General features: G+C 30.5%; 1 protein-coding gene across 1 annotated transcript; it reads right to left on the bottom strand.

Moving 5' to 3' along the window:
* Positions 1-4,282: 4,282 nt before the first annotated feature.
* Positions 4,283-7,812, bottom strand: LOC148206875 (NAC domain-containing protein 7-like). Its single transcript, XM_088115054.1, has 3 exons — positions 7,638-7,812; positions 7,233-7,504; positions 4,283-5,347 (listed from the first exon to the last, which is right to left on the bottom strand). Exons 1-3 carry the CDS (start codon positions 7,795-7,797, stop codon positions 4,703-4,705), a joined length of 1,077 nt encoding a protein of 358 aa, XP_087971180.1. The 5' UTR covers positions 7,798-7,812; the 3' UTR covers positions 4,283-4,702.
* Positions 7,813-16,840: the final 9,028 nt, after the last annotated feature.

Here is a 16,840-nt window from a genome sequence, read left to right on the forward strand (position 1 = left end):
ATGGTAATTTCTATTTTGCATACAAGTTTAGATATTCTCTTTGCACTTATATTTTATATTTTGTAATTTTTCCTTTTGCAAATAAAATAAATGAATAGTGTCATTATTTTTTCCTTTTTTTATAATTATTATTATGTGTTTACTTTTGTTAAAATAATTTTTATAAGAAAAATTTATCGAAATGCAAGTATTAATTTACTTAGCAAGGGACTGAGGCATTTTAAAACTTTGTGTGGAACTAAACAAAACGATGTAAGTTTTGTTACCCTCATATGAGCTGAATAACATGGTCCAATACAGTATAAATGTTTTTATAATAATCCTACTTATTCAGGCACACACGGCATCGATGAATGCGCATGACTTGGTTGTTTTGGCTTTAAGTTGAGGGCGAGCCCTAGTCTATAATTTCTCTCCACTCTATTGTCCCCAGGAAAACATGTGAAGCAATGAAAAGATAAACCCTAATGAGGTAAGAACCAGTAAGAAAGTAACACTTGATAAAGTTCTGTTTGGGTGCTCCCTCCTCATCCACACTGGTATGATATGAGAATCCTTGTGGCAAGCATGCTAAGCTCTTTCACACTCCTCTCTTTCTGTGCAAGTGATGAGTCTCTGACTATGAGTTCAAACATGCATCATGATTAGGTTTATGGGAGCACGCCTAATCATTGTGTCGTTCCATTACTTGAAAGGAATTTCGTTTGCTTCTTTAATTCACTCCGACACAAGAATTTTAACCTGTCGTCAATATTCAATGACAGCCACACAAACAACCACTCGTTGTCCTTGAATATCATTCGCATATATGATTGGTTGTTTAAGATTTGTTTCGACATCGGTATATAAAGCAACAACTTTTGAAAATTCCCGTCACTCCGGTGGAACTTTTGAATAAGTTAACTCCTCTTCTTTCCGACCAGTTATGTTGAAACATTTTGAGACTTGTCTGACAGCTTGCAGTTACTCAAAGTGGCACGTTATGCAAAGAAAAAACTTGTTAGATGGAGGAGTGTTTTGACAGAGAAGCTGAGGAGCCATCTTTGAGCTATTCATGCCCTGAGAATGGAACGAAATATGTCTCTTAGTGAAGGTAATATTTGTTTGATATAAAACGGCATTTTTGGATTCAGGAGTTCCTGTAATTGGTACATGTCCCAGACCTTGTTATGATCATATCTTCGTTTTACTTTGCATTGAACTAAAACTTGTGATTTTTTCTCAAAATCAGTTTGGAATAGCTTCCAGACTGTGTTCTTAATTGACTACTTGGATCATATTGGATCTCCGCTAACTTTTACAGTTCAGTTGATTTATAGCTATGGTTTTCATATTTTGACATTGATACGACAGAAACGTTTGATTGACACCATTTCTTTCATTTTATCATAGTTTTTTAGGACATTCTATGTACTCACTGTGACAGTGAGCGTGTATTACTAGTGTGAAAGTATGCATCGAACATCTTCTTTAGTTTAGTTTTTCTAAGTTATTAGTGTGAATTTTTTTAATGTAAACTATTAAAACATTACTATAACATGATTGAGAACCAACTTAACATATCTTCTACGTTTTCTGAGTGGACGACACTGCGAGTGTATTTATTATTTTCAGTTAGTTGGCAATAATAATCTCAAACATTGCTTATTTTTTAAAATACAAAAAAGGTAATAATCTATACATTGAATTCTGAAATTTGTTTCTGCCTTAAAAACTTTTATTCTATGACAGTTAAATTGTCACAAAAATTTTACCCAGTTTAAAATTATTTGAATTTTATTCAAACAAAAGTTGAGTCGAGTAAATCCCACTTATAACATAATTTTTTTAGTAATTTTAAAAAATAAACTATCCCAGTAAAAAAGAGTTTACCCAACTTAGTGTATGTTTGGATATACATTTTTCGCCGTTTGCGATCAGTCTAACACTTCTTACTATAATTTCTACGTTCTACCTTTTTTTTGAACTAGAAAATATTGTTTTAGGGAAGTCATATTTTGAAACCTTCTAAATTAAAAGAAAACCCTCTCGGCAACAATATAATAAACTTATATTTCCATTATAACATTATTATTTGAAGTTATTAAATCAATTTTATTTTTCTTGTCAAAATATCATCACCTATTTATTATACTCATCACGAACTAATTTTACTGTCAAACTCTTCTTTGACTCCACATACTTTTGGAGTACAAATATTTCAGAATAAGTTACGTAGATACATTCATAATTCATAATTGAGAAATGATATTTTACACACATAAATTTTTATATTTATTTATCTTTTTATTTTTTATTTTTTTTAAATACAAAAATTCATTTTTTTTATGTTATTTTATTTTTATAATATATGTGAAATAAATATAAATGTACTTATGCTTTTAAAGATTTTATCCCACACAATGTTTTTTAGGCGTTGAGCTACCAGATTTATCGTATCCTCATAAAGATATGTATAAGTTTGACTTCTGATAGAATGACTGCATTAACAAATAATCTTACTTTTCTTGGAGAGTAATAATCCTGAGTTTAGCTAAAAACGTGTTATCTCAATAGGTACAGTACTGCTAAGATCAACTCAAAAATTATTTTTTAAACTTGGGTAAACTTTGACCCGACTCCAACATAATTAATACTTTCTTTCCTTTTCTTAATTGTAGTTTTTTTTTAATAAAATTATGTTTATCTTTATTTATCATTTTCTAAATTTTCAGTAAATATATACTTTTAATTTAATTGATTTGAAAAGAGAGAAGTTTGTTAGAATAACAGTAAATATATATGTTTTCAGTATATAATCATAATTGCAGTTCGTTAAATATAATTATTATATTTAATTAATTGCAATTATGATTATTTTAAAATATATTTAAGATGTAATTTGATAACATAATTTTTATAGTTCTTTTTATTATGTGTTAGAAAACTTGTGTAGGATGCTTTAAAATATACTTATAGCTAATAGTAACAAGAATTAAATCCAATAATTCAAATTAAATAGAGTAATAAATTAATATTTTTTTCACCTTTCTTATTTTTATTTAATATAAAACTTAGAGTCGTATTTGAATATAAAAATCATACTGTATTTATCTAAAATGGACCATGAATGGTCATATTACTAATAAATTTTTCAAAAGATAAATTTAACAAATAGACGTGCATGTGAGCCAAATTCAGGAGATAATGTAAAGTTTGTTATATTGATTTAGAGGGACTCATTATAATTAGGGTTAAATATGTTTTTAGTCCCTAAACTATTGACCGTTTCTGGTTTTCGTCCCTCTTCCAAAGTAAGGTACAATTTAGTCCTCAATCTTTAAAAACGTTCGTTTTAGTCGAAAAAACGAACGTTTTGAGGACTAAAACGAGGACTAAAAACAAAATTTTGAGGACTAAAACGAACGTTTTTCTAAAGAATGAGGACCAAATTGTACCTTACTTTGGAAGAGGGACGAAAACCAGAAACGGCCAATAGTTTAGGGACTAAAAACATATTTAACCCTTATAATTAAATCTCCTGTACGAATCCCCTCAACAGATCTATCAAACTATAAATGATTCCGAATTGTTATATTATGTTTGTCATTTTCTTCCTTTTTTTTTTCTTATTATTTATCAAAATATAACAAAAATATTGAAATGAATCTCTCAAAAACATATATAGGGTCAAACCCAGGCACAAGAGGAAAAGGAAAGTTATTAGATCGTATATAGAAGTGTATAATAATAATGATATACCTTTTACAGCCTAACGCAATCCAATACGAGTTCGCAGGCTATTTAACTCGTTTCCGAGTTATTTTACGAAGCATTTCCTATAAAGTGCAGATATGACAGAATATATGTTAACTTAACTCTAAGAAAACAAAAAAAATGGATCTTTAGAAACAAGAAAAATATACAAAAAAATAACCAATAAAATTCATTTCTTTACTTTTCTTAGATTGATTGAGTCGTTTAGCATTTCCGCTTAGGGCCAAAAGTTCACGAATTTGTTTTTGATTCCAAGAGACCTCGTCAATGGAAGTATCTATCCATATATAAACCCATATCTATCCCAACAACGCGAATATAGATTATGGTTTTCAGTGAATGTCAGTGATTAATCTCTTTAACTTCGTGTTTAAAGTTTCACATCTATTATGCCATACAGAAATTGTACGCTTGCAGAAAAGAGATATAACAGTACATTCTAAACTAGCACAGTGGAGAACGTGTGTGTGTATATGTAAGAAGCACATATATGGTTTATATTCTCAAATCTTCATACCTTCATTCTCACACTTCTGGATTCTGATAGATCCAAGTAATTGCCTATTTCAACTACAAACTGAATACATATCAGTAAATGCAAAATTAAGCTGCAGTAAACAAATAACTTTTATCATTAATGCGCAGAAATCTTCCCACCATGGATCACTTTCTGCTGTAGAGAGTAGAGTTGACCTTGAAGCACTATATATAGGAGAGATGAATTGCATCTAATAAATGGATGCATTTCAGCCCATACTCTAGCTTCCAGAGGTTCAACAACTAATGGTATATATATATATAAAACATCTGGGTTTATTATGTACAACAACCGGGAGAAACACTGTTGTCTTTTTTTTTTCAACATTTACTTGTACGCACTTCCTATAATTAGTATTATGCATCATATATCTTTTAGTTACTATATATAATATATATTTATAAACTTTCACTTCCACAGGTCAATCTGGCAACTGGAGGTAGATGTTGAAGCATATTCCTGAGAAATTTGCTCCTTTTTGGATCCATTGGTTACCACAGAAATTTGTTCAGCCACTTGGAAAATAGGTGCATTGGAATAACTGGTCTCCTTGGAAACATCTTGGTTGTGACTAAGCTGAGAAGCAACAAATTTGTCAAGCACTCGCCAATCTGTGACTTGGTCAACCGCATTATCATAGAGGGAATTTTGACTTTGTTGGTGGCAGTATTGTATCTGTTCTTCCTGAGAGAGTGATGAGAACTGCAAGGTGCTTCCGTTGTTTTTGTTGTTGCTGGTTTCATAAGCAAAAGGGACAACTGAGCTGCAACTCAAACTGGGTGCTGAGTGAGTTAGTTTGGGGCTTTCAAGTTGCGGAAGTTGGAGGAATGCATCGTGGGGTATGTTGTTGTATTGCAATTCCATGAGCTCAGGTTTGCATGGGTGGTGCTGATGGTATGATGCATAAGGCTGGGAAATGCGCCTTGGGGATTCAAAATCTTGCATGAAGGAAACTTGCTCATCGTACCAACAGGGTGACTGATCATATTCTCCCACTTTCTGCATTGTAGTCATTCGCTTCTTGAACACTCTACACACAACCCATCCTTCTTCCTGAACAGTTTAAAACTATTAAACCCTAACCAATTTAAAATATACTTACTTAGGTAACTACAGAATGTCTAAAAGATGAACAACATATTGGTTTAACTAAATTGGAGCTCTCAGTTGTTGGTAATAATATACTATTATTTTGTAGCAACTTAAGATGAATATTACGTGTGAAGTTGAAAATGCGTGCAAATTTAAGCAGAATATATGATTTTGTCTGAGGCAATTTCACAGAAGAGGATGTTATATGCATGTAACTTTCAGCAGAATATTGTTTACCTCACCAAGAACTAGAAACATTACGTTAGTGTTGTAAGAGATTATTTCCTTGAGTGTGAAACTGTTGTTTTAACACTATTCATATATTATAGAACATTGATATGTTGGGAATCCAAGTGTGAGTTTAAGTCCCACATTGGAGAGAAATGAGAAAGTAGAGTGGTTTATAAGTGGGAAGACACATTAACTCATTGCCTTAAGGTTTTGGGTGAAGAGTGGTGTCAACTACTTATAAGGTTGGACTCACATCTCATGAGTGGTAAGGAAACATTTTAACTTTAGCATTACTCTATGTCAGCTGAATCTTTTCGGTAGAATTTTTATTCTGTTTGGATTTATGTTTTTTATTTTATTTTAAATAGAGACAACGTAGTTTTGAATAATCCAAAATCTTATGTGAACTATTCAAAATCCCACTGTTAAGCTGAATTTAATGAGCATTCTATATGTATTTAGGCTAACGCTAGATAATGGGGGAAGGAAGCAAATAGGCTTGCTGGAACGGTTTTATGATTCAACCAAAGGTGAGGTTTGGTTCTAGTTTTCATCTAAGAAGGAACTGCACTCTTTATTCTCAAATTAGTGTACATTGAAATTCTTAATACTCTATATTATTATATTTATTTGTTTATAAACAAAAGGTTCACATAATCCAGTTGAAGTCAATTTAACGCAATTTTCCAGTTAACAAAAATCCACATGTACCTAATTAATTTTTAAAATTTGTGAGATTTAAAGTGTTTTATTAACGTAATTAATAGGCTTCATAATTGTATATAAGAGGAGGACATACATTTAAAGTGTTTTTAAATCATACAAAAATGTTAAGGGGTGAAAAACACTTTCGATTTTATAAAATATATATAAATTTGATTTTGAATCTGTTTTGTGAAGTCCAACTATTATACTAGACCTTCTAGCAATAAAGCTTATCATGACTGATCACGTATGCATTTAGAACTTATATTGTTTAACATTACATCCTACTACTTAAAGTAATCTTTAACATATTTGCATGCATAAAAATAATAAACAGTATAGCTATAAGAGTAGTTTTTAAATCTTTGAAATTTATGACAATTTAAATCATTAAAAAAATTAATTAATTAAAAATATTTTTTTAAAATTTATAAGAATTAAAAATAGTTTTTCTTTTTTTATATTTATAAGAATTAAAAATATATTTAACATGGTTCTATATATATAACGGGTTTTGCATGATTTCAGCCATGCAGAATAATTTTGTCTTACTTATTAGACAATTTATAGAATACTTGAAATCACTATGAAATAATATCTATTCCGAACAGTAATTGATGAAACAATATGGACTTGACAGCATGTAGTGAATAAGTAGAAAAACAACAAAAAGGAAAAAAAAAATCCTGATATTTTATTCCAGCAATACTTATATATTTGAATTTTGGAGGGATAGTTTATTATTTAAATAAAAACTGTGATATATTATTAGATGAAAATTGTAAGAAGCAATAAGCTAATGAATAAAAGTTATTGAGTAAAACACGAATGAGTAAAGATTATAAATCAGTAGAAAGCAAACCTGAAAAATGTAAACAAAAAAATGTGTTTGAATTTGAATGGAAATTACCGGAGGAGTTCCATTTTCATTAGTTTCTAGCCTGTACTCATGCATGATCCAATCAGACTTCTGTCCATTTGGGGCTCTTCCTTTGTAAAACACAAGAGTCTTTCTCATGCCAATCAGGCAATGCTTAGAGTATATTGCCTTGTCTCTTCCCGTCGCTTTCCAAAATCCTGCTTTTGTAGCTCTATTCGTGCGAGTTCCAGTTGGGTATTTCTTATCTTTATGACTGAAGAAATACCAGTCACTTTGTTCATCTGTTCCTATTTTGCATAACTCTGTTTACATCACACAACCAAATATCATTATCTTCCACACTATATAACGTATTGCATCTTCTTCTATCCATGCATCTGCGTATTATTTCCACGCAATGCCTTGCTTAATTATAACTTTGTAAGAATTACGTACCTTGGAGATCCCATGGTTCAATCTTATAGAGATCTACATCTTTGATCACATCTAGATCAATCCTTTTAGACGCTACCTTCTTCCTAAGGTAGTAACCTACCAGTTCTTCATCGGTCGGATGAAACCGAAAGCCTGGAGGTACATGCGAAAATGTGTTCATTTCGGCTCTCCAAAAATTATCACCTGTATTTGAGAAAAATAAAAAAAACAAAATTAATAACTCTTTCGTTAATAAACATGAGGTTTAACATATTTTCTCGTCATACAATGAATACTATTGCTACTACTTATAATTTCACGTTCAAGTTGACCACTCCAGAAATGATAATAAGCATCAATGCTATGCAGGTAGCAATACATACATATATATATATATATACACACACACACACGATACATTGATCGTTTGGTAGAGAGACATGGTCAAGAATAAGAACATAAAATGATCCAAACTCTTATCCTCCCGACAAAACATCAGACATGCTTTGTAATAATCGAAGTAAAAAAAAGGTTCAAGATAGTTTAATGAGTCTAAATAATAATAATAATAATAATAATAATAATAATAATAATAATAATAATAAAGGATTAACGATGTTAAAGAGTACAAACAAAAGTGGAAAAGCAAAGCAAATGCCTTAGACACTACGTAAAACAGTTGCTTTGTTTCTATATCTATCTAATGAACGTTTTATATAAAGCAACAAGATTGAGTTACCGATAAGTCAGTATATTAACAAGCAAGATAGAAAAACTGGCTAGTTATAAAACACGTCCTTTGAAGCTCTCAAAGAAAGAGGAAAAGAAAACGAGTAATACAAAGTCAGTATGAATTAGCTGTGAAATTGTACTGGAAAAGCACATGTTAATTCTTCTTCCACTGAATTTCTGTGCAATGTGTAATATATCTTTATTTGACAAAATCATAGACTTCATGCTATAAAAAAGGCGATAGACTAATACATGTATTGAATCAACAAAATTCCTAATGGCAGCGCCAAGTCGTACATACTGTAAAACTTGGAATTTTTGCAGTAAATCATGTATGATTATCCAGCATTAGGGATTGAAAAAAGCATCGGATTAACATTCTTCATTCATACATGGACAATAAGAAACCACTTCTAAGCATCCCAGTCTTCGTCAAACAAATCTGCTCCAAAACTAAACAACTTTACGCCATAAATTTTTTTGAACTATACATAAAATTTCTCACCTTTTCCATGTTCATATTTTCAACGCCGAATAATATGCTTTTGATTAATTAGATCCAAGGAATGGACTCGGAAAGCAGAAGAAATAAAAGAAGAATGAAATGAAAAAGAAAAAAAATACTAAATATGAAGAGGATATTCCTACACCCCCGCACACATCAAATTGAAGTTATAAAAATGAATAAAAGAGATGATAACAAAAGTGAAAAGAAAAAAAAAACTATTGATGGCCTGAGTAATCGCTTCAAGAAGAAGCCATAGGAGATATTCAAGAACTTTACCTTGTGAAACGTTGACTCATTTTCCCTAAAGAAGAGAAACTAAATTAAGAAGGTGCACACGGCAGAGAGGACACACTTTTTACAAAGCAATTATGGGGTGGTATGAAGTAGTGAATGATGTTGTATGCTGTAGCACCAAACTTTCAGCTTTTCAGCCTACGGAGAGGTTGATAGAGCACTCAAAGGTAGTCACATTTTCATAATGGCGTCATAGCACGACTTAGAAGTTTCTCGTTCAAGCGATTAGAGTTAAAGAAAAAAGAAAACATCATCAATTACCAGAAACAGTGCTTTGTTCAGGTTACACTTGGATATATATGCAAATAGACTTGTATGGTTAGGTGTAAAGCCAAAAAGAAGACCGGCGTGAGGGGTTGAAACCGTGATGTGGAGGTTGGTGTCGATGAGATACAATCACCAACCGAACACAGATCGCAGTCTCGTCAAAGATTTTATGACTTTTATTACCATTTGACTCGGCCTTCTCCTTTGTCTGTCTTTTCTTGTCTCACTTGTTTGTTAAAGGTTAAAAAAATAGAATATATCAATTGATCCACCATTTCAACGCTGCTAATTATTTAGAAACATTCGCATGATAAATGTATAGTAAAGAGCGTGAACTAGAAAGCAAGAAGCCAAACATCATATGATATAACAGATCGATGTGTAGAATGTATAAAACACTACATAAAGAGGGTATTAGAAAAATTAAGGACAAAGAATAACCTTTATATATTGCTCCCTCTGAGGATATGACTATGTATAGACTCCAAGTACAGTTCTGGAACGGATCTGACGAAACGAAAAACTGGTTCGTAGCACTAAATCTTGAGGTATCTAGGGTTGATGAGAAAGTTGTTCAAGCTCTCTTTCATCAACAACCTTTTTGTCGTAACTTGGTCAAAGGAAATCCAACAGAACCAGACAAAAAAAAACAGCACTGAAAGAAAGGCAGGGAGACACAAGCGGACAAAACAAACAGGAAAAGCAAAGTAGAAAGTTAATTGTTTTCCTCGGGAATTGAACTCAATCTTCTTCTTCTTTGTTCTCAACACTGCTTTGCTTTCACCGGCTGCATCTAGTTTCTACCCGGAAGATGAGAAAGAGATCAGATCCCGAGGATTATTGAGAATGAGAAGAGAGAAAAGAGAAGGAAAGAGGTTTCAGGAGCAGTAGTGGATGAAAGGAAGCAAATATGAGAACCCTAATAAAGCATTCATGAATCCCTCTCTCTCTCTCTTCTTATTCGTTTTGGAGGTAGATTGCTGTAAGCTGAGAGATAAAAGGGTGGCGCTAAAACGGCTTGAGAATGAGAGAGAAAGAGAAAGAGAAAGAGATGTCAACCTCTAAGTCGAAGTCCACCCACCAGCAACTGATAGAGACGTAAAAAGAATGATGTGGTGTTAACGTTTGAGGTGGCCGGGACCGCAGAAGAGAAAACACAACAAAGATCAAATCTTGAGGACGAATGGAATGGGGTTCTTTAAGATGCATAAATGTTCAAATATATAATGAATAGAAATTATGATAATGATGGACAATCGATTATAAGGTTTTTATTTTGCTTTGCTTTGCTTAAGTGGTGACCCTTAATGGTTGCAACTATAACATCCTCCCTCCCTCCAAAAGTTACACAATCCCTTTGTCCCCATTTTTTTACAAAATTACAAGACATTTCAGTAACATGATGACATTTCCCATACAACACAACTTGAAGAATTAAAATACAGAATCAAACTACAAACAGATTTACTTTAAAACTGTTGTAATTACTTAACTAATTTCTAACTGTTAAATTTAAAAGAGCCGACAAAAGACGACCTAGCGAGATGATCCAAATCGCAAACAATTGTAGTTACTTCACTACACTTTGAACATTAACAACTTCTTTCTAAGATTGTCTGAGACAAATGAAAAGTGGCATTAAGAGTATTCAAATTCACTCTAGAGACATCAGAAAATTTATTCTAGATCTTTAACCATTCTTTTGTTAATCTTTGCTGTTGAGGATGTTTCAAATAATCCAACCCACTGCATGGTGCACAATCAGATTTAGAAAAATGTTTAGAGTATTTAGTAATAAGTAATACAGTATCGTTGATTTCTTGCCTCTTGAACTTGTGTTACGATGCTTTCTCCCAAAAGAATTGACTCGTTGCATTTATATACTCGTTTATTAGAAACAACAACTCGATCATGAATAGTAAGAGCTAAGGATTGATGGATTGATTTCAAAAGGTGAACTAAACTTCCAGTTCGCTCATTGGGATAAATTAAAGTTAATATGTCCGAAATATATAAGTTGAAAAAAAAAACTTAATAGTCTTTCTATGGTTGGTGTGTTCAACTTTAATTCAACAAATTATATAACACATGTATTGGCAATTTCGCAGAGAGGTTGTTTAATGAGGTCTTACACTTTTCAAAATTCATCCCGAAAGTATCGTTCTTATATAAAATGTGTTTACATCCATTGATTTTGTTAATTATATCTGCTGATTAAAATATGTGTAGGGTTTTAAGAAATCTAAGTGTTGCGTAAAGTTAGTTGGTCCACATCTTGCTAGCCCCTGCTGCTGCTGTGTGAAAATGAGGTGAACGAAGCAGTGGTGCAGTTGCTGCTGGTGGTATTGAAAAAGTGCAAATAAATTAGTAACAGAGAAGTGGTGCATCATTTTAAGGTTTGGAAAATAATAATAATTCTTTTTCAGTTGCATAAACAGCACGCGAGCCCTGGTTGGTTGGTCCGCAATATTTGTTTGTTTTAAAATTGTGACGCAGTGTGTATATGTTTTTCCCTTTCTACATTATATTATTAAAGAAATAAAATCTGTTGTTAAAGCTTCCTCGAGAGAGAGAGAGGGGCCCACCAACCGACCGTAGGCAATACGACAGCGACACCTCTCCAAATACAGCTTGTGGTATAAAGATAACATAAAAAATCACATTCTTATTTATGAATTCAATGGTGGGGTCTGCTAAGCTAAGCCGAACTCGGCTCCACCAATGGCTTCGTTGGCTTCCAGATCATTGCTAGTGGCTACCAATCCGTTATATGGGTAGGCGCATTTGGAATGTTCTTAATTATTTCGGTTAAGTGGAACTTGTGTAAACTTTTTTCTATGTACTTAATCTCAATAGATCAAATATAAAACAGTATGTATTGGATTTTAACTCTTTTGTTTTAAGTATGTGAAAATACTAAAGTACAGAATGATTTCATAAAAGAAAAGTGTTTTTTGTATTTCATTTTACCTATAGATGATAATATGTTTGCAAATTTTTTAATTAGAAAAACGTGTTTTTCTTTTAACGAAGATATTACTTTTGATTCGGATATGCTTAAAATCAAATAATTGTGTTATTAAAATAAAACATAATTAGATATTATATATTGTTAAATTATATATATATATATATATATATATATATATATATATATATATATATATATATATATATATATATATATATATATATATATATATATTAAGATTCATCTTATTTGTGTTTTGTTTTGTAGAGGTGGTGTTCATTGTAAGTTTTGTATGTTGAAAAGAAGATCTAGTATTTATAAGTTTCAGTTTTTCATTTTTGTTTTTATTAATATTGTATATGGTTAAAGATATTCTTAAAATCTCATTCTTTTATTTATATATTAGTTATTGCTGGTAATATATATATATATATATATATATATATATATATATATATATATATTATAAAATATTAGATGCAACATGTGGAAAATAAATATAAGATTAAAGAGATTGAGGAAAGAGAAGTATTATTTAGGAGGAGTTCATGTCACATCCTAAGGCTGTGTTTGTTTTCTTAAGATGGATTTGGAATAAAGGTAAAAATTAGGTTATTTAGATTAAGAGAAAGATGGTGTGAAATAAAGGAATTTAGATCAAAAATTTATAAAGGTTATTAGTGACGTAATAGATTTGATAGAATAAAATATAATTTTAATGGATAAAATTACACTATTACTATTTTACCCTCATAAAAGTAATTTGTTAAAATAAATTTTAATTAATGTAAATTATGTTAAGATTATTATTATTATCATCATCATCATCATTGATATTATTATTATTATTATAATAAATTCTTTTCTTTTATTTGTTTTACATAGCAATGTTTTTTTGGGAGTTATATCGAGTAATTGGGTGGGTTCTAAAAAGGAATATAGGTAGGAGGGAACTTTGGTCAGACTTGTAAAAGACAACCATGTAGTGAGATTTTGGGAAGACATATTGGTGAGAGAATAATCACTTAAAGCTAAACATAATATATTGTATAATAATAACTACATTAATGTTTTTCGGTTAGAGACATGAGAGACTAAGGGTATGATAGTGGATTTTTCAATCAACAAGAGATTATTTTTGTGTGGGAGAAAAAATTAGTTAACCAATTCATGTAGGAAATATTAATTATCATTCAAAAGGAAAGAGTTACAAAACAAGAAATAATGTGATGTTTACTCATTATTTATCAATATCAACAAGGTTTAAACAAAGATGTTCTTCAGCATGCTTTGGAGTATTAAGATACCATTAAATGTATTTTTTTTTCTTGCTTGGGGGTGATTCGTATTAGGTTTCCAACCAAAGACAATTTGAAGAAGATAAATATTGCACTAGATCTTATAGAGTTAACATTTACGTAAAACACATGAGGAGAGTGTTGATCATTGCATGTTCTCTTGTGAGTTCTCATGTTTTTTTGGAAACTATACTATTTTGGTGGGGTATTAAAGGACTTATATATACAATGACAATAAAATTTATTTGTTTGGTTGTTGTGACTTGATCAATCTAGTAAGATAGAAGTAATATTATTTTTGGAGAAGAATCATATTTAGTCAATCCTACATCATATTTAATCTAACTAATAAAGTGAAATTAATTTAAATTTAATCCAATTTTAAATTAAATTGAAAAAATTCTAATTAATTTAATGTAATTAAAATAAATTTAAATTTGATTTATTTTACCTAAACTAGATTTCGAAAAATTCCATGCATAATCCCATAAATAGAAATGAACTTATTTTTCTTGGAATTAGTCGTTAAGTTAGTAATATGATTATAACATTTAGGGGTGTGGAAATAGAGCATAGGGTTGCAAAGTGTTTGATAGTTGTGCATGCCGGTACGTTAAGCCATAGCAGACCTCCGGCTAAAGTGGGAGGGGAAAAGGAAAGAAAAGAAATAAAAGGGTATGATAAAAGCTAAAGTAAGAGAGTTTACAGTGCACAATGGTTTGTCTGTAAGTTGAAACTAGCAAAGAAGTGAAGCAAAAGTCTCAAACGTTATCCAAGTGTCATCCTGTCCCCACCATGCCACCATGCCACCATGGCTACGCGCTTTCTGCAACTCAACCTCCATTAATATATGTTAAGTTTTTTTGTGTCAAGACATGAAATTAATGAATCATATCATGAAACTATTAATTTGTTTCGAGAATATTAGCCCGAAAGTAATGGGAGAAACAAGTGGAAGGCACAGCAGAGGTAAAGAGTGGGGGGGTCATAGATAATGATTGTTGATATAGACACATTATTGTTTCGGTTCCCCACGTTCATCTGGGGATGGGCAACTCCTCAAAAAGCGTTCTATAAAAATTGGAAAAAGCTCTCAATCCCTTTCTATATGACCATCTCCACCTCCCATCTTACTCCAACATTCTCTGCCTTATCCCATACACTCTTCCTTATCAATAAACTTTTCCTCACCATCATTCTTCTCACACCCTTTTTATCTTTATTTATATTTCAACCCATTCATTTCTTTCTAAAATTTTATCATTTCTATAAACTTTTACTTTCTCAGAAAAATGTACAAAAAAAATTACTTCTTTTTTTAATAATTAAACTAAACTAAACCATACACATATCATTATGTGTACTGTTACCGAATGCCTTTTTCCATTTACATTTTAACCTATTTATATGCGGGTAAATTAATTTAGTATAACTATTTGACATGGAGTTCTACATTCCGGAGAGAACTAGGAGTTGTTATTTAATTTTATATTCCGCTGGCTAAGATTCCACGTTTGTAAAGCCTGGTCGAACATCATGCCACCAAAAATTTCCAAATTTAGGTTTATAATATTCTGTACTGCAGATGTGTTTTCAATGCAGTGAAGAAAATAAATGAAATTAGAAGAGAATCAGCGCGAAATATGAATAAAAATATTGAGAAGTTTAACTTTAATTTATTCATGGACCTATCCTAATTTGGATATAATTTATTGATATAAGAAAAGGATTACGACGTGTTAACAATTTTTTTAAACAATTTTTTGACAATAAATTATGTGTCATTATTCGTATATTTAAAATGGATTAATCACGAGTTATGACATAAGCGATTATAAAAAAGTTGTTAAAAAAAATTGTTAAAAAGATATTTTTCATAAGAAAAATAGAAATGTGTTAGATAGATTTCTGTTTGAAAATGGGTAGAGAAATAGCCAAGTTATCATTAATGGAGCTTGAGGAGAACAATGCGTTGAAGAAACCTTTTAGGGCTCTCAATAGTTGGTTTTATAGAAGAAGGATTTTACGTGGTTTTAGAAGACTAAAGGACGATATCTTCTAGAAATGTGTTGGTTTGAGTTAATTCCTTGATGCATTAGTCACGATTTTCTTAGAAATAAATTTAATTTGTGTGAATAGGTATTAGTTTGGTCTCCTATATGTGTTCGTATACATATTTTCTAAAGAACTTTGAGATTTCGGGTGTTATGCTTTTCAGAGTGACACCTTTTATGTATATAAGAAAAAATTCAAATAAAATAAAGTGAATATGTTAAAAAGAACTTTTAAAAATAAATATGAAGTTTGTATCGTATTCAAGTTTGGTTGTATTCTTTAAAATTTAAATATAAAGTTTGTATCATTTTCATGTACAAAATATATAAGTGAGGAATCGAATCGGAAAAAATATTTGATATCTATAACAATGAATTAGAGTTCTTGAACCTATGTTTACATCTATTTATGTTATGTCATTTATGTTTCTTACGTTATGTGGCATAGTTTTGTTTTTAAAACTTAAACTCATGTTATTATATGCCCACATAATAAAGAATTGTAATCTATATCTTGAATTGTAATTGAAAAATGTTTTTTTAACAATTTTTTTGATAATCTTTTTAAATTGTCTATGTAATAGTTTGTGATTGGCTGTTTCAAATATACAGATCAATAAAATAGTGACACATAGTCTATTGTTAAACAGTTGTTAAAAAATTTTGTTAACATATTAGTAGTCCTTGTAATTGTATTCTCTATACAAAGCCTTTTTAATAAAACAAATTTGAGCGTGTTTTCTCTTAAATATGACATTCTTTTCTTTCTATTTTATAAACCAAAGATAAATTTGGTGCTCATCTTGAAGTGCTTGAAGTGCTGGACTTTTGGAAGGCAATACAAAATTATTATAAAAATATTAAATAACAATCAATTTTAGATTTAAAAAATAATTAGTTATTATAGTTACAATATTGCAAATATTTTAGAAAAGAATTATTCGCATAGTAGAAATGATGTTTTCTATGTTTCACAAAGAGATATGCATTTGAACATTTAAAAATATTAAGGTGAGAGAAGACGAAGATGAAGAGAGAAAAAAAACATTATTAACTGAACAATTGAAAAAAAAAACATTTTTTAAACTACATATAAATAA

The sequence above is a fragment of the Vigna umbellata genome, chromosome 1 (assembly GCF_029865625.1).
Source record: "Vigna umbellata cultivar VRB3 chromosome 1, Vumbellata_1.0, whole genome shotgun sequence".
In the NCBI taxonomy this organism is placed as follows: Eukaryota; Viridiplantae; Streptophyta; class Magnoliopsida; order Fabales; family Fabaceae; genus Vigna; species Vigna umbellata.